The sequence below is a fragment of the Tachyglossus aculeatus genome, unplaced genomic scaffold (assembly GCF_015852505.1).
Source record: "Tachyglossus aculeatus isolate mTacAcu1 unplaced genomic scaffold, mTacAcu1.pri scaffold_82_arrow_ctg1, whole genome shotgun sequence".
Classification (NCBI taxonomy): Eukaryota; Metazoa; Chordata; class Mammalia; order Monotremata; family Tachyglossidae; genus Tachyglossus; species Tachyglossus aculeatus.
In genome coordinates this window covers 1442178-1460837 of record NW_024045094.1, presented here as the reverse complement: position 1 = coordinate 1460837, position 18660 = coordinate 1442178, and the positions used below count along the sequence as shown (strand labels likewise).

General features: G+C 45.9%; 1 protein-coding gene and 2 pseudogenes across 1 annotated transcript; all 3 read left to right on the top strand.

The window, feature by feature from the left end:
- Positions 1–1155: 1155 nt before the first annotated feature.
- Positions 1156–2229, top strand: LOC119924125 (annotated as a pseudogene).
- Positions 2230–8766: 6537 nt separating this feature from the next.
- Positions 8767–9674, top strand: LOC119924148 (annotated as a pseudogene).
- A 7882-nt stretch (positions 9675–17556) lies between these two features.
- Positions 17557–18309, top strand: LOC119924149 (vomeronasal type-1 receptor 3-like). The gene has a single exon (XM_038743173.1). The coding sequence runs from the start codon at positions 17557–17559 to the stop codon at positions 18307–18309; it is 753 nt and encodes a 250-aa protein (XP_038599101.1).
- Positions 18310–18660: the final 351 nt, after the last annotated feature.

Sequence of the window (18660 nt, the reverse complement as noted above, 5' to 3'; positions counted from 1 at the left end):
CTTGGACAAATCATTTCACTTCTCTGGGCCTCAGTTATCTCATCTGTAAAACAGAGATTAAGATTGTGAGCCCTATATGGGACAGGGACTATGTCCAACCAGATTTACTTATGTCCTCCCCAGGGCTAAGTACAGTGCCTGGAACATAGTAAGAACTAACAAGTACCACAATTATTAACATTATTATTGTTATTATTATTGCTACTGTTCTTATTTTATGAGGAAGGGATCCCAAGAGATGCCATCTCCAATCTCGAACCCCAAAATAACAGGCACAATGATAATGATCATACCTCTTGAAGAACGGCTCAAAACAGACAGGATATTTTTTTCTTCTTTTTAATGGCCGGTCACTCATTCATTCATTCATTCAATTGCATTTATTGAGTACTTACTGTGTGCAGAGCACTGTACCAAGCTGTTGGAAAGTGCAATTCGGCAACAGAGACAATCCCTTCCCACAACAGGTTCACAGTTAAAAAGGGGTGGGGGGAGACAGACAACAAAACAAGTAGACAGGCATCAACAACATCAATATAAATTAATAGAATTATAGATATATACACAATAAATAGAGTAATAAATATGTACATATATACACAAATGCTGTTGGGGAGGAAGTGGGGAGAGCATAGGGAGGGAGTTGGGGCGATGGGGAGGGGAAGAGGAGCAGAGGAAAAGAGAGCTCAGTCTGGGAAGGCCTCCAGGAGGAAGTGAATGGGATGAACACAGCTAGATAGATAATTAGGTAGATGGATGTTCTAACAAATGTTCTATCCCTCTCGCTGTAAATATTGCAGTCCATGTATTTTCTATTGTTTTTCAGTTTTTACTGTTTACCATTCTTATACATCTGTAGACTTTCCCTTCTCTCTTTCCTTGTTCTTAGATTGTGAGTTCCCTGAGGGCCAGGAACTGTGTTTAACTTTCACCTGTGTAATTTTTCCAGACACTTAGTACAATGGTCTACATTCCCTTAAGAGCTCAATCGATACCATTACTATGACTACTACTACTACTACTACGATGACTAAATGCCCTCTCTCTCTTCATCTCACTGTTTCCATCTTCTCCTCTACACTCACTTTCCCCTATCTCCTCTTCCATGTTGCTGTACAAGCTATTGCCACCAGTTTGAGCTGAATATTTAAGTCAATGAATTCCACTGAGGTATCTTTCAGGATGCTGATTTTCTTGCAATTCAGCCTTGGGCTCTTGCTGAACTCTGCCTCCTCCTGTTTTATGTCCATGTGGTCTCCATCAATCACAAGCCCAGCATCTCCGACCAGATCCTGACCCACCTGGCCTTGGCGAACACCATCATCCTCGTCACCAGTGGAATCTTAGAGATCTTGTCAGCTTGGGGGTTGAGAAATTTCCTGGACAATGTTGGCTGTAAAATCCTCATGTACCTCTACCGAGTAGCCCGGGGTCTTGCCATTTGCATCACCCGCCTCCTGAGCGTGTTCCAGGCTGTGACCATCAGTCCCAGCACCTTGTGGTGGGCAGGAATCAAAGTCAAATTACCCAAGTGCATCCTCCCCTCCTTCCTTCTCTCCTGGATCCTCAATATGCTCATATAATTGGATATGCCGATATACATGATAAACCCCCAGAACAACAAGTTTTCAAATCTCAAATACTGCTCAAAATTCAGTGACAGTGAAGAAACCACCCAGGTAATTACAGTGGTCCTTACCATGAGGGATCTCTTCTTTGTGGGGCTCATGAGCTCAGCCAGCAGATACATGATGTCTCCCCCTTTTAGACCGTAAACCCACTGTTGGGTAGGGACTGTCTCTATATGTTGCCGATTTGTACTTCCCAAGCGCTTAGTACAGTGCTCTGCACACAGTAAGCGCTCAATAAATACGATTGATGATGATGATGATGATGATGTTGGTCCTGCACAGACACCATCGGCAGGTTTGGCACCTCCAGGGGACCAGCCGCTTTCCCAGGGCAATGCCCGAGGTCAGAGCAGCCAAAACAGTCATCACCCTGGTCACCCTTTATGTCCTCCTCTATGGATGACAGACCATCTTGCTGGGTGTTTTAATAAACTTAACAGAAAAATCTACTATGTTCGTGAAAGGCCACATGGTATTTGGACTCACTTTTTCTGCCGTGAGTCCATTCCTGATGATTCACAGTGACAGGAGAATAAGGATATTTATGAAAAGGCAATCTCCCATATCCAACCTGGAGCCTTCTACAGTCCCAGAGTAGACATCCGCCCTCCCCTAGGGTCCCCCTCAGTACTCTCCTACTACAGCCCAGGCCACACATATCACTCCTCTAATGCTAACCTTCTCACTGTACCTCAGTGTCGTCTATCTTGCCTCCGACCTGTCTCTCATGTCCTGCCTCTGGCCTGGAATGCCCTCCCTCCTCAATCCAACAGACAATTACTCACCCCCTCCTTCAATGCCTTACTGAAGACACAGCTCCTCCAAGAGGCCTTCCCTAGCTAAGCTCTCCTTTCCTTCTCTCCCCCTCCCTTCTGCATCACCTTGATTTTCTCCCTTTATTCATCTCCTCTCCCATCCCCACAGCACTTAGATACATATTCATTTGCAATTTGTTTATTTATATTAATATTGGTCTCCCCCTGTAAACTGCAAGCTCATTGTGGGCAGGAACATGTCTGTTATATTGTTGCATTGTACACTCCCAAGCACTTAGTACAATGCTCTGCATCCAGTAAGTGCTAAATAAATATGATTGATTGATTGATTGATTGATTGATTAAGCTCATTATGGGCAGTGATCGAGTCTACTAACTCTATTGTACTCTCCCAAGCACTTAGTAAAAAATTTATTTCACATAGTGGCAATTAATAAATAGAATTAATCAATTGATTGACTCTATGAGCTTAGTTTAATGTACTGAGCACTTGGAAGAGTTCAAAGGTATTTCCTTTCCTCAAGGGTCTTAAAACTTAATGGAGGAATCAGCTTGACAAAACTGATTTCCAAATTGTGAGAGGAGAAGCTTGAACAAAGACCAAATACTCAGTAATAGAAGATACTAGGATAATAGAAGAAGAGTAGATAATAGAGAGGCAGAGTGGCTCAGTGGAAAGAGCCCAGGCTTGGGAGTCAGAGGTCATGGGTTCTAATCCCTGCTCCACCACTCATCAGCTGTCAGTTGGGCAAGTCAGTTAACTTCTCTGTGCTTCAATTACTTCATCTGTAAAATGGGGATTAAGACAGTGAGCCCCACGTGGGACAATCTGATTACCTTATTACCTTGTATCTACCGCAGCACTTAGAACAGTGCTTGGCACATAGTATGTGCTTAACAAATAACATCATCATGATCATCATCAGTAATATATATATATATATATATATATATATATATATATATCAGAATAAATACAAAATGAAGCATACTAGATAAGCACTTAGGTTTGTGCCCTGTCCACAGTAAGTGCTCATGGCTCAGTGGAAAGAGCACGGGCTTTGGAGTTAGAGGTCAGTGGTTCAAATCCCGGCTCTGCCAATTTTCAGCCTTGTGACTTTGGGCAAGTCACTTAACTTCTCTGTGCCTCAGTTACCTCATCTGTAAAATGGGGATTAAGACTGTGAGTCCCCTGTGGGACCAACTGATCACCTTGTAACCTCCCCAGTGCTTAGAACAGTGCTTTGCACATAGTAAGAACTTAAAAATGCCATTATTATTATCTGTTTGATTATGGATTTTAAGAGTGTTCTTTTCTTGAATATATTGCAATGCATGTGTGTGTGAGTGTGTGTGTATGTGTGTGTGTGACCTTGGACAAATCACTTCCCTCTTCTCTGCCTGTTACCTCATCTGTAAAATGGGAAATAAGAGTGTGAACCTCATGTGGGACAGGGATTGTGTCCAACCTGATGAACTTGTATCTTAGAACAGTATTTGGTACATAGTAGGCACTTAGAAAGTACCACGGTTGTTGTTATGGGACATGTCTACCAATTCTATTTTATTATTCCCACCAAAGCACTTAATAAAGAACTCTGCATGCAGTAAGTGCACAATAAAAACATTAATTGACTGATTGATTGATGTAAGATGATGGAAAGTATGAATCAATGAGATCCAGAGAGACCCAAGTTTGGCCCCTGGCAGATCTAGGTTGTGGGTGAGAGCAAGGATGTACCCAGGGCTGCAGGATATGGCACTGAGGCTGACCTGCCTCTCCATGGACAACTCTGACGCTTAATTAGCAGCAGGTAATTATGGGGCAGAGACCAATGCTTATCTTGTCTAAGCTTGATGGGCAGCAGGGAGCGGAGTCTGAGCACTTCCAGGTTTATCCCAGTCCGAGTGTCAGAGCACATTAGTGAGTTTTCCACACACATGAACACAGACACACACAAGCACACTGATCACTCTCTGAGGGAGGGGAAAGAGGAGGAAAGCTGCTGATAAATGCAGCTTCAGGCTTGTCCTGCCCAGAATTTGATTGCGCATGAGCTGCTCTCCCATCCACCATGAGCGATGGAAATGGGTGAGTAGGATAAATCGAGCTTCCTCTGTTGTTGCTGTTTTGGGCTTTCCATAGGAACTCTGGTGCTTCAGACTCGAGCTCTGGGGTGGGGGCCAGGGATGGTCACCCCTGAAGAATCTTCTCCCAGGGTTCCCACCTTCCCATTCCCAGTACCATGCCTCTCAGCATTAGACTGGATTTCCTCACCCCCACTTTTTTAATGGTATTTGTTAAGAGCTTACTATGTGCAAAGCACTGTTCTAAGCGCTGGGGGATACAAGGTGATCAGGTTGTCCCACATGGTGCTCACAGTCTTCATCCCCATTTTACAGATGAGGGAACTGAGGCCCAGAAAGTGAAGTGACTTGCCCAAAGTCACACAGCTGACAAATGGCGGAGCCGGGATTTGAACCCATGACCTCTGACTCCAAAGCCCGGGCTCTTTCCACTGAGCCACGCTGCTTCTCCTTGCTGTCTCAGAAAATAATCGGTGCCAAATCTTGAAATATAGGAGATGAAGTGTAGCCAAGGGGATGGCCACTATGAGTTCAGAGCAGCTCCCAGGTGTCAGTTGTCTGGGACGACTGCGAAGGAAAGAGGTGGCTACACAGCACACATCTCCCTGTGCTCCGTGCCCCCCCACTTCCACCCTGTGCCTTCCTCCTTCTGCAGCTGTGTCCCCCAGTGCAGCGGGGCTGCGGTGACCATGGCCCGGGAGAAGATGATCCCTGCCCCCTCTCAGCCACCCTCCAGGACATCCCTGACCGAGCAACGATTCTAGCTCCCGCTGGAGCAGGACGCGGGGTGGACAGAGATGGCAGGGCCACCGAGATTGCTGCTTCACCCCAGGGGGCAACATCAGAGGTGGAGACAGCATAAAACACAGCGATTAATGGCAATGCCCTGCTCCTCCTGTCTGTTACCACCTCTCTTTCCTATCCGAGCTTCAGCCTCTCACTCCATCACTCTTTCATCCTCCAGAAACCCCTCTCTGCCACCCTTCCCTCGCCGATTCCTTCCCTCACTGTTGTTCTGAAATAACAGAAATAGCTGACTCCATCCCCCTTTGCCACTCGTCCTAGTGAGTCTGCTAATCCCCCCCCTCCCTCAGACCGTACCCTTCTCCCCAAAGAATGGTGCAGAGAGGGGAGACCCCAGCAGGGGCAACCTCAAAAAAGGGGTGGTGCGGGGGGGGGGGGGGAGTGGTGGCAGTGTCTTTTTTCCTCTCCAAGCTCTTTGAGTGAATCATCTATATCCACTGTCTCAAATTCCTGCCCTCCAATTCTCGCCTGGACCCCTTCCAACCTGGCTTTTGTTCCCTTCCCTCGACTGAAACCACCCTCTAAAAAGGTCACCAATGATCTCCTACTTGCCCAATCCAATGGCTCCTACTCTATCCTAAACTTCCTCGACCTCTCCTCTGACTTTGACACTGTGGACCACCCATTTCTCCTGGATACGTTATCCAACCTTGCCTTCAGATGACTCTGTCCTCTCCTGGTTCTCCTGTTATCTCTCTCGCCATTCATTCTCAGTCTCCTTCGTGGGCTCTTCCTCTCCCTCTCACCCCCTTACCGTGGGGGTCCCTCAAGGTTCAGTTCTTGGTCTATTTTCCATCTACACTCATTCCATTGGAGAACTCATTTGCTCCCACGGCTTCAAGTACCATCTCTATGCGCATGATAGCCAAATCTACATCTCCTCCCCGATCTCTTTTCCTCTCTTCAAGCTCGGATCTCTTCCTGCCTTCAAGACATCTCTACTTGGATGTTCTTCCGTCACCTTAAACTTAATATGTCCAAAACAGAGCTCCTCATCTTCCCTCCCAAACTCTGTCCTTTCCCAGACTTTCCGGTCACTGTAGATGACACCACCATCCTCCCCATCTTACAAGCTCGTAACCTTGGCATTATCCTTGGCTCCACTCTTTCATTCAACCCACATATCCAATCTGTCACCAAATCCTGTCAGTCTCACCTTCACATCAGCAAGATCCGCCTTTTCCTCTCCATCTAAACCGCTACCATGTTAGTACAGTCACAAATCGTATCTCGCCTAGATTACTGCATCAGCCTCCTTTATCAATCGAATTTATTGAGCACTTACTGTGTGCAGAGCACTGTACTAAGCGCTTGGGAAGTACAAGTTGGAAACATATAGAGACAGTCCCTACCCAACAGTGGGCTCACAGTCTAAAAGGGGGACCTCCCAACCTCCTGCCTGGATTATCTTTCTACAGAGACATTCAGGGCATGTCACTCCCCTCCTCAAAAATCTCCAGTGGTTATCTATCCAACTCCTTATCAAACAAAAACTCCTTACTATTGACTTCAAAGCACGCCATCGCCTTGCCCCCTCCTACCTCACCTCCCTTGTCTCCTACAACCCAGCCTGAACACTTCACTCCTCTGGTGCTAACCTTTTCACTGTGCCTCAATCTCCACTGCATCACTGCCAACCTTTGGCCCACGTCCTACCTCTGGCCTGGAATGCCCTACCTCCTCAAATCCACCAGATGATGACTCTGTCCTGCTTCAAAGCTTTACTGAAGGCACATCGCCTCCAAGGGCCTTCTAAAACCTAAAACCCACTTTTTCTCATCTCCCACTCCCTTCTATGTCACCCTAACATGTTCCCTTTGCTCTTCCCCCCTCCCCCCACCACAGCACTCATGCATATATCTGTAATTTTATTTAATTATATTGATACCTGCTTACTTGTATTGATGTCTGTCGCCCCCACTCTAGACTGTGAGCTCGTTGTGGGCAGGGATTGTCCCTCTTTATTGCTGTATTGTACTTTCCCAAGCACTTAGTACAGTGTTCTGTACACAGTGAGAACTCAATAAACAAGATTGAATAAATGAATTAATGAATTTTAGGATTATAATCCCAACTGTGCCCCGGGGCAAGGCCGGCCTGTGTGGGATGTGGGAGGAGGGGGACTGAATGTGTTTTCTGTGACCTGTCATTACTATTCGGTGGCTGTGTTTAATAAATCTCTGTCCAAATCCCACAAGTCACAAAGCGTGAATGGAGCCAACCACAGGATATAGGGAGATGTCCCAAACCTCCGGAGAGGAAAAACTGGATAGGTTTACATTAACCTGATCAGTTTATATCAACCTGATAAGCTTATATCGACCCCAGCACTTAGTACAGTACCTGCAGTACCCGGAACATAGTAAGCACTTAACAAATGCCACAAAGAAAAAAATTAAATGAAATTAAAAAAAACCCTGGAAGTTCTCACAGGTTGGGGTAGCTGTACCCTGGAACGTGAGCTCAGATATCAGTTCCTTGGATTGTCAGAGGGTATGACTTGGGCCATCAGAGTTGGAGATGTATGTCCAAGAGGGAAGTGGTCACACAGTTCCTCTAAGGACTTTTGGAGCTGGACTGGAGAGACAGCACTAACTGACTGGATGCTTGGTCTGACCCAAGATGTCTTTGCAGCATGGGCTGGGACTCAGAAAGTCATGGATTCTAATTCAGACTCTGACACTTTTCTGCTGTGTGACCTTGAACAAGTCACTTCACTTCTCTGTGCCTCAGTTACCTCATCTGTAAAATGGGGATTGAGACTATGAGCCACATGTGAGGCAGGGACTGTGTTCAACCCGATTAGCTTGTATCCACACCAGTGCTTAGTACGGTGTCAGGCACATAGTAAGCTAAATAAATATCACACCACTATTATTATTATTTTTATTATTACTGCTGTCCCTTTCTTTACTAGGAAGGGATCCCAACAGATGCCACCTCCAATCTGGAACCGTAAAATAACAGGTTTCAGTGATTGTACCTCTCACAGAACTGTGCAAAACACACAGGATTTTCTTTCTTTTTAATGCCCTGTCAAATCTGTTGGATGCCCATGATAAATAGATAGATAAGTGATCTAGCAGATGTCCTACCCTTCCTGCTGCAAATTTCACTGTGCATCTATTTTCTGTTGTTTTTCAGTTTTTACTGTGTATTAGTCTTATCCATCTGTAGGCTACCCCTCCTCCCTTTTCTTATTCTTATATAGGGAGCCCCTAGAGAGCTAGGAATATTATCTAATTTTCACCTACACAATTTTCCCAGACAGTACAGTGTTCATCATTCCATTTAGGGAGCAATCAATGTAATTTATATGACTAGTACTACTACGATGCTAACTAAATGCTTTCTCTCTCTTTATTGCACCCTCTCCAACTCCTCCTTTACCCTTCCCTTCCTCCATGACTCTCCTCCTCCACGTTGTTCTATGAGTTATTGCCATCAGTTTGAACTGAATATTCAAGCCAATGAATTCCACTGAGCTCTCTTTTGGGATAGTGATTATCTTGCAATTCAGCCTTGGGCTCTCGGTGAATGTCTTCCTCCTCCTGTTCTATATCTGTGTGGTCTCCACAAGTCACAAGAGCCCAGCTCCTCCGACCTGATCCTCACCCACCTGGCCTTGGCTAACACCATTATCCTCCTCACCAGTGGAATCTTAGAAACCTTGTCAGCTTGGGGGCTGAGAAATTTCCTGAATGAAGTTGGATGTAAAATCCTTATTTACCTTTACCGAGTAGCCCGGGGTCTTTGCATCTGCACCACCTGCCTCCTGAGCATCTTCCAAGCCATCACCATCAGCCAGGGCACCTTCTGGTGGGCAGGTATTAAGGCCAAATTGTTCAAGTACATCCTCCCCTCCTGTACTATCTCTTGGGTCTTCAATCTGCTCATAGACCTGGATATACCGATATACATGCGAAGCCCCCAGAGTAACATTGGCAGTGTTCGAACCATATTAGATCTCAAATATGGCTGCAAAGTCATCAGAAGTGCAGAAACCACCTTGGCCTTTACGGTCATGCTCTCTTTCCATGATCTGTTCTTCGTGGGACTCATGAGTGTGGCCAGCAGTTACATGGTATTTGTCCTGCACAGACACCGCCGGCAGGTTCAGCACCTCCATGGACCCGGACGCTCCCCCAGGGCGATGCCCGAGGTCAGAGCAGCCAGGAGAGTCATCGCCCTGGCCACCCTCTACGTCCTCCTCTATGGAAGGCAGACCATCATGCTGAGCATTTTAGTCAACATGAAAGAAAAGTCACCTCTGCTGATGAAGAGCCACCTGGTATTTCTACTCACCTTCTCTGCCTTCAGTCCCTTCCTAATTATTCACAGTGACCAGAGAATTAGAACATTCTGGAAAAGGTAATCACCTGCCCCCAACCAAGATCCCTCCTAGTGTTCTAGGGTGGTTGCCCGCCCTCCCCAAGGTCCCCCTGTAAGCTCTGTGGATGAGTGGATAGAATATGGGCCCAGCTCTGCTATTTCTGCTATGTGATCTCGGGCAAGTCACTTCACTTCTGGATCTCAAGTTATCGTATCTGAAAAATGGGGATTGATACTGTGAGCTCCAAGTAGGACAGGCACTATGTCCAACCTGATTAACTTTTATCTAGCCCAGCACTTAGAGCGGTGCTTGGCACATAGTAAACACTTAACAAGTACCATAATCACAATTATTATTTTAGTAGGCCTTTGGATCATAGCATGCTTTGTTGCGGGTATCACTTATTCCATGCATTTATTGGTATAATAAATAGCAATGTCCCCTCTCCACAGCTTTTGTGTATATTTGTACATATTTATTACTCTATTTTATTAATGATGTGCATATATCTACAATTCTATTTATCTTTTTCGATGGTACTGACACCATCTACTTGTTTTGTTTTGTTGTCGGTCTCCCCCTTCTAGACTTGTGAGCCTGTTGTCGGGTAGGGATTGTCTCTGCTGCCGAATTGTACTTTCCAAGCGCTTAGTACAGAGCTCTGCACACAGTAAGCACTCAGTAAATACAACTGAATGAATAAATAAGGACTGGTCTGAACTTTCATGCTCCTTTTCCCGGCCAAATTACAAACCCATCTACCTGGTCAGTACATGGATCTCTGTGGGTGAGAGATCCCCAGGTTCCCCAGCCTGGAGACATACTCCACGACCAGAATCCCCCAGGAAACAGATCACAGTAGAGGTAGCAGCAGTCAAGGCATTAGAGATACTAGGAAGGCTGACCGGGTGTCATGGAGTTTCAAATCACTCACTGGCTGTGGTGAGATGGTTCAGAGTTTTCTGTTGCAGATAAAGCTGGTTGTGAAAGGTTCCTGATGGGCTCCAGCATCTCCATAATCAGTCAAAAGCTAAACCTATTACCCCTTATTCTGAGAGACTCTCAGACTACCTGAAATCTTTTATATTGTTTGTCCTCCTGGCTAGAACACAAACTCCTTGATGGCAGGGATTATTCCTACTAAATCTACTGTGCTCACCCCAGTGCTTAGTGCTTTTCACCCAGGCAATATTATTAGACTGTAAGTCTCTAAATGGAAGAGAGGAAAAATAGTTTTGCCTGGCAGAGGAGAGGGCAGAGTTAAGGCAGGAAAGGATAAACTTTCCTGTTTCCTATTTCCTGTTATGATAAAGTGAACAAGGTTGGCTAGGTGTTTAGACTTTCGCCAGCAGCGTTCAGTAGCTCGAGCATAAGAGCGAAGGAGGCACACAGTGTCCGTGATCCAAGGCAGTGTGGGTAGCGAGCGAGTTGAGTTGAGTAGAGGGGGTGATCCACAGTGTTGAATGTAGCTGAGAATTCGAGGAGGATTAGGATAGAGTAGGAGCCATTGGATTTGGCAAGAAGGAGATCGTTGGTGACCTTTGAGAGGGCAGTTTGGGTGGAGCATAGGGGACGGAAGCCAGATTGGAGGGGGTCATGGAGAGAGCTGGTGTTGAGGAATTCGAGGCAGCGAGTGTAGACAACTCGTTCTAGGAGTTTGGAAAGGAAGGGTAGGAGGGAGATAGGGTGATACCTAGAAGGGGAGGTGGGGTCAAGAGAGGTTTTTTTATGATGGGGGAGACGTGGGCAAGTTCGAAGGCAGAGGAGAAGGAACCAGTAGAGAGTGAGCGGTTGAAGATGGATGCTATGGAGGGGAGGAGTGAAGGGGTAAGAGTTTTCATAAGATGAGAGGGAATGGGGTCCGAAGCACAGGTGGATGAAGTAGCACTTGAGAGGAGGGAGTAGATCTCATCTGAAGATACTTCTGGGAAGGATAGGAGAGTAGCGAGAGGGTTGGGGGGGTGGAGAAGGGGGAGGGGTGACTTTGGGGAGCTTAGACCTGATGGAGTTAATTTTACTAATGAAGTAGGAGGCCAGATCGTTGGGGGTGAGGGATGGAGGAGGGGGAGGAACAGGGGGTCTGAGAAAGGAGTTAAATGTACGGAACAGCTGAAGGGGATGATGGCATATACAAAGAAGTTTAAGTCTACATAAGTGCATAAGACTGCTGTGCACACAATAGGTGTTCAATAGAGATCACTGTTTGCTTGTTTGTTTCATTGTAACAGTGCTTTCTTCTACAATGTAATGTACTATTTTACATTTCCTCTATATCTGCTAAGGGCCACCATATCCACCTGAAGGAGAAACACCTGACCTTTTTTTAAGACCCTAAATCTTCTCTCTCCATCCTGCTTTACCTCACAGATCTCCCACTACTGCTGAGCCAACTCACCTTGCTCCTATAACACCAGCCTACTCACAGTTCTTCAATTTTGTAATTTTTCACTACAAACGTTCTGCCGACATCCTCCCTATGGCTTGGAAGTCCCTTCCTCTTCGTTTCCAACAGATGACTACTCTCCTCTCTTTCAAAGCCAAACTAAAATCACAATTTCTCCCAGAAACCTCCCCTGACTATACCTTCACAAGTTTTATTCACCCTGCCTTATGTATCATTTTGGCATGAACCCCTTGAACACTTTGATTTTCACCACGTTGCATATCACTTATGTGAATATCCTCTTGCCACTTATTTTAATGTTTTTCTCCCCTTATAGTCTGTGAGCTCCTCGTGGGCAGGGATCTAGCCTACCAACTCTACTGGACTGTAACTCTTCCAAACACTTAGTAAAATGGTCTGCACACACTAAAAGCAACATGAATATCATTGGTTTGCTGATGGATGGAAGAGTATAAGAAATCTGAACCATGGAAATAACATCACGGTGGATGCAGGCTTGGGACTTGGCAAAGATGAGGTTGGGAAGGGATATTCCCAGTACAGCTGAATATGGTACTGGGACTGCCATGTCCTTCCATGGACATCTCTGATGGTCAATTGGTAGCACATAATTAAGAGGAGAGATCTGGGATAATCTTCTCCCAGCTCTGAGAGCAACAAGGAGGGGGAGCCTGGGTATTTCCAGAGATATCCCAGTCTGAGTGTCAGAATGGATTAATGCTCAGTGAGTCTCTCTCTCTCTCTCTCTCTCTCTCTCTCTCTCTCTCACACACACACACACACACACACAAACACACACACACAAACTAATCACTCCCTGTGGGAGGGGAGAGGTGCGGAAAGCCGGTAATAAATGCTGCATCAGCCTTCTCCTGCCAGAGTCTGACTGCCTGCGAGCTGCATTCCCAAGCCAGAACGAGAAATGGATTAGGGATGAGTAGGATACGGCCATCTCTCTGTCAGCGCGATTTTCAGGCTTTCCTTAGGAACTCTGCAGCTTCAGATTGAAGCTCTGGAGACGCAGCCAGGGCTGGTACCCTTGAAGAACCTTCTCTCAGGGTTCCCACTTTCCCAGTCCCAGGATATTTGGAGCAAAAGATCCTCAGTATTAGACTGGGTCCCCTCCTGGCCGAGATCTCGGGAAAAGAATCCGTTTTAATCTCGATATGTAGAAGGCAAAGTGTTGCCGTACAGATGGGCACTACAAGCTCAGAACAGCTCCCAGTTGGCCCTCAGATGTCGGTTGGCTGGGAAGACTGGGACAAAGAGAGGCGGCTACAAAGCGCTCATCTCCCTGTTCCCCACGGTTCCACCCCCCTCCTTCTGCTGCTGTGCCTCCTGGTGTAGCTGGGTTGCAGAGACCATGGCCCAGGAGAAGTTCGTCCCTGTCCCCTCTCAGCCACTCTCCAGGACACCTGATCAAGCAATGATTCCAGCCCCAGCTGGAACAGGTAGGGGGTGGACAGTGATGGCCGGGCCACAGATATCTCCCCTTCAGCCCAGAGAGCCACACTGGAGATGGAGACAACACAGAACAGAGCAATAAAGGCAGGTGCCCTGCTCCTCCTGTTTGCACCTCTTTCTACTATCTGAGCTCCAGTCTCTCACTCCATTATCATTTCATCCTCCAAACATCCCCACTCTGCTCTCCATCCCTTGCCTATTCCTTTCCCTTGTGAGGCAACATGGCGTAAATGGATAGAGCTTGGGCCTGGGAATCATCCTGGGTTCTAATCCTGGCTCCACCACATGCCTGGTATGTGACCTTGGGCAAGGCACTTAACTTCTCTGGGCCTCAGTTACTTCATTTATAAAATGGGGATTAAGAGTGTGCTCCCCGTGGGGGACAGGAACTGTGTCCAACCTGATTAACTTGTATCCACCCCAGTGCGTAGAACAGCGCTTGATGACACTTAACAGGTACCATAATTAATTAATTATTATTATGCTCAGTTGTGCTCTCTGTGACCCGACATTACTGTCTAATGGCTGTGTTTTGTGCTTCACTATCTGCATCCCACAAGTCACAGAGGGTGGATGGAGTCAACCGCAGGCTGTAGGAACCGTCACAACCCTCCTGAGAGGAGGAACTGAATAAGTTTGTATTGGCCTGATAAACTTATACCAACCTTGTAAGCTTATATCAACCCCAGCGCTTAGTACAGTACCTGGAACATAGTATGTGCTTAACAAGTACCATAAAGCAGCAGGGTGTACTGGATTGCAGAGCACGGGCCTGGGAGACAGAAGGTCATGGATTCTAATCCCGGCTCTGTCACATGGCTGCTGTGTGACCTCGGGAAAGTCACTTCACTTCTCTGAGCCTCAGTTACCTCATAACCGAATGGGGATTGAGACTGTGAGTCCGTCCTGGAACAGGCACTGTGTCCAACCCCATTTGCTTCTATCCACCCCAGAGCTTAGTAAAGTGGCTGGCACATAGTAAGCACTTAAAAAAAGACTGCAATTATCATTATTATTGCTGTCCTTATTTACTAGGAAGGCATTCTAATAGACGACCAACCCGGGCTCCCAGCCAATATCAAATCCCAAAATAATGGAGCACAATGATCATACCTCTGGCAGAAGTGATCAAAACAGGATTTTTTTTTCTTTTTAATGCCCTGTTAAATCTGTTGGATGTACATAGATGGGTATATAGATAGACAGATGCTTTAACAAATGCCCCATCCCTCTTTTATGTAAATACTGTTGTGAATATATTTTCTGTTGCTTTGCTTTTCTGTTTTTCCCGCTTTTCAGTTTTTACTGTTTGCCAGTTTTGTCCAATGCAATTCTTTTTTATTAACCCCAGTGCTTAGTACAGTGCCGACATGTAGTAAGTGCTTAACAAATACCATTATTATTATTATTATGTCTGTAAGTTATCCCTTCTCCCTTTCCTTATTCTTAGTTTGTGAGCCCCCGAAGAACCAGGAACAGTGTCTAATTTTAACCTGTGCAATTTTCCCAGACACCTAGTACAATACTCTGCATTCCATTCATTGCTCAATCAATATTATTACTATGACAAGTAACACTTGACAAGTATGACAAAAGAAGCAGCGTGGCTCAGTGGAAAGAGCATGGGCCTTGGAGTCAGAGGTCATGGGTTCAAATCCCAGCTCTGGCAATTGTCAGCTGTGTGACTTTGGGCAAGTCACTTAACTTCTCTGTGCTTCAGTGACCTCATCTGTAAAATGGGGATTAAGACTGTGAGCCCCCCGTGGGACAACCTTACCACCTTGTAACTTCCCCAGCGCTTAGAACAGTGCTTTGCACATAGTACTCGCTTAATAAATGCCATTATTATTATTATTATTATTATTATTATTATTACCATGAAAACTAAATACTCCCTCTCTCTTTATCTCACTCTCTTCATCTGCTTTACACTCCCTTTCTCCTATAACTCTCCTCCTCCACATTGCACTACAAGTTATTGCCACCAGTTCTAACTGAACTAGCTCTCTTCCTCCCTTCAAAGCCCTACTGAGAGCTCACCTCCTCCAGGAGGCCTTCCCAGACTGAGCCCCCTCCTTCGTCTCCCCCTACTCCCCCTCCTCATCCCCCTGCCTTGCCTCCTTCCCCTCTCCACAGCACCTGTATATATGTATATATGTTTGTACATATTTATTACTCTATTTATTTTACTTGTACATATTTATTCTATTTATTTTATTTGGTTTATGTGGTTTGTTTTGTTGTCTATGGCCTGGGGCAAGCTTGGCCTTTTGAGAAACTGAGCATGCGTGGCTTAGTGGAGCGAGCCCAGGCCTGAGAGTCAGAAGGACTTGTGTTCTCATACTGGCTCCGCCACATTTCTGCTGTGTGACCTTGGGCAAGGCACTTCACCACTCTGGGCCTCAGTTCCCTAATCTGTAAAATGGGGATTAAGATTGTGAGCCCATGTGAGACAGGGACTGTGTCCAACCTGCTCAACTTGTTTGTACCCTAGAGTTCAGAACGGTACTTGGCAGAAGTAAGCACTTAAAAAGTACCATAATTAATTGATTATTATTATGCTCAGAGTGCTCTCTGTGGCTTGACATTACTGTCCAGTGGCTGATTTTTGTGCTTAGCCGTCAACATCCCACAAGCCACAAAGGGTGAATGGAGCCTACATAGGCTGTAAGGAAATCTCCCAATTCTCCAGAGATGAGGAATTGCACAAGTTTATATCAGCTTGATAAGCTTATATCAACCTCATAAGTTTATATCAACCCCAACACTAAGTACAGACATAAAGGAAAAATTAAATTAAATTTTAAAAATATAAACTGGCAGTTCTCACAGGTGGGGTTAGCTGTGCCCTGTGACTCAAGCTCAGATATCGGTCCCTCAGGCCATAGTGGATCATCAGAGGGCATAGGTTGGGACATCAGAGATGGGGATGGATATCCAAGAGAGGAATGGTCTCACTGTTCCTTTAAGGACCTTTGGAGTTTGACCAGAGAGAGAGAGCATTGGACTGGTCAGATACTTGGCCTGACACAGGATGTCATTGCAGCATGATGGAGTGGGTAGGGCAGGGGCCAGAGAGTTAGAAGGTCATGGGTTCTAATCCCAGCTTTGCCAACTGTCTGCTGTGGGACCTTGCACAAGTCATTTCATTTCTCTGGGCCTCAGTTATCTCATCTGTAAAAGGGGGTTGAAACTGTGATCACCACGTAGGATAGGCACTGTGTCCAAACCGATTTGTTTTTATCCATCCCAGTGCTTAGTACAGTGCCTGGCACATAGTAAACCTAAGAAACACCACATTTATCATTATTGCTGCCATCCTTATTTTACTAGGAAGAGATCCCAAAAGAAACCACTCCCAATCTCGAACCCCAAAATTATGGGGCACCTCTTGCAGAATAATAATAATAATAATAATAATAATAATAATAATACCTCTTGTAGAACTGCTCAAAACAAACAGGATTTTATTTTTCTTTTTATATGCCCTGTCAAATCTGGGAAGTGCAGATAGATAGATAGATAGATAGAAAGCATACAGATGCTTTAACAAATGTCCTATCCCTCTTGCTGTAAATATCGCTGTGAATTTCTTTCCTGCTGTTTTTCAGTTTTTACTGTTTACCAGTCACCCATCTGTAGGCTATCTATTCTCCCTTTCCTTATTCTGAGATTGTGAGTCCCTTGACTGCCCGGAGCTATGTCTATTTTTCACCTGTGCAATTTTCCCAGACACTCCGTACAAAGGTCTGCATTCCGCTAAGGGCTAAATCAATACCATTACTATGACTACTTCAAATATGATGATGACTAAATGCTCTCTTTCTCTTTATCACACTCTCTTCATCTTCTCCTTTACACTCCCCTTCCTCTACAACTCTCCTCCTCCATGTTGCTCTACAAGTTATTGCCACTGGTTTGAACTGAATATTCAAGCCAGTGAATTAATTCATTCATTCAATCGTCTTTATTGAGCGCTTACTGTGTGCAGAGCACTCTACTAAGCGCTTGGGAAGTACAAGTTGGCAACATAATTCCACTGAGCTCTCTTTTGGGATGGTGATTTTCCTACAATTCAGCCTTGGGCTCTCACTGAACATCTTTCTCCTCCTGTTCTATATCCATGTGGTCTCCACCAGCCAAAAGTCCAGCTCCTCCGACCTGATCCTCGTCCACCTGGCCTTGGCTAACACCATCATCCTCCTCACAAGTGGAATCTTAGAGACCTTGTCAGCTTGGGGGCTGAGAAATTTCCTCGACGATGTTGGATGTAAAATCCTTATTTACCTTTACCGAGTAGCCCAGGGTCTTTACCTCTGCACTACCTGCCTCCTGAGTGTCTTCCAGGCCATCACTATCAGTCCCAGTACCTCCTGTTGGGCAAGAATCAAAGCCAAATTGTCCAAGCGCATCCTCCCCTCCTGTGCCCTCTCCTGGGTTATCAATCTGCTCATAGAATTGGATGTACTGATATATATGAGAAGCCCCCAGAACAGCAGTGGCAATGTTCGAACCATATTGGATCTCAAATACTGTTTTGAAGTCATCAAAAGTGCAGAAACCACCTTGGCCATTACGATCATGTTCTCTTTCCATGACCTGTTATTTGTGGGGCTCATGAGCGTGGCCAGCTGCTACATGGTGTTTGTCCTGCACAGACACCACCGGCAGGTCCAGCACCTTCATGAGCCCAGACACTCCCCCAGGGTGATGCCTGAAGTCAGAGCGGCCAAGAGAGTCATTGCGCTGGTCACCCTCTATGACCTTCTCTATGCAATGCAGGCTGAGGGTTTGAGTCAACATGAATGAAAAGTCGCCTCTGCTCGTGAAGAGCCACCTGGTATTCCTACTCACCTTCTCTGCCATCAGTTCATTCCTGATCATTCACAATGACAGAAGCATTAGGACATTCTGGAAATGGGAATCACCTGCCCCCAATCGGGATCTCTCCTAGGCTTCTAGGGTTGTTGCCTGCCCTCCCGTGGGTCCCACTGAGATAGGGTGTCCAGAGAACCTGATTTGGGCAGCATTGTTCAGATGTTGTGGTATCTGTTCTGAGTTCCCTCACTGGCTAAGGGAGACCCGTTAAGGGTGATGGTGATGGGAGGCTTCCCTCCCTTAAAATCCTCTCCTGCCCTCAAGGGAGCCCTGAACTTGGCC

Bases quoted from the DNA above. Each gene is read 5' to 3' on its own strand.
- LOC119924149 (XM_038743173.1), top strand. From the start codon at position 17,557: ATGGTGATTTTCCTACAATTCAGCCTTGGGCTCTCACTGAACATCTTT.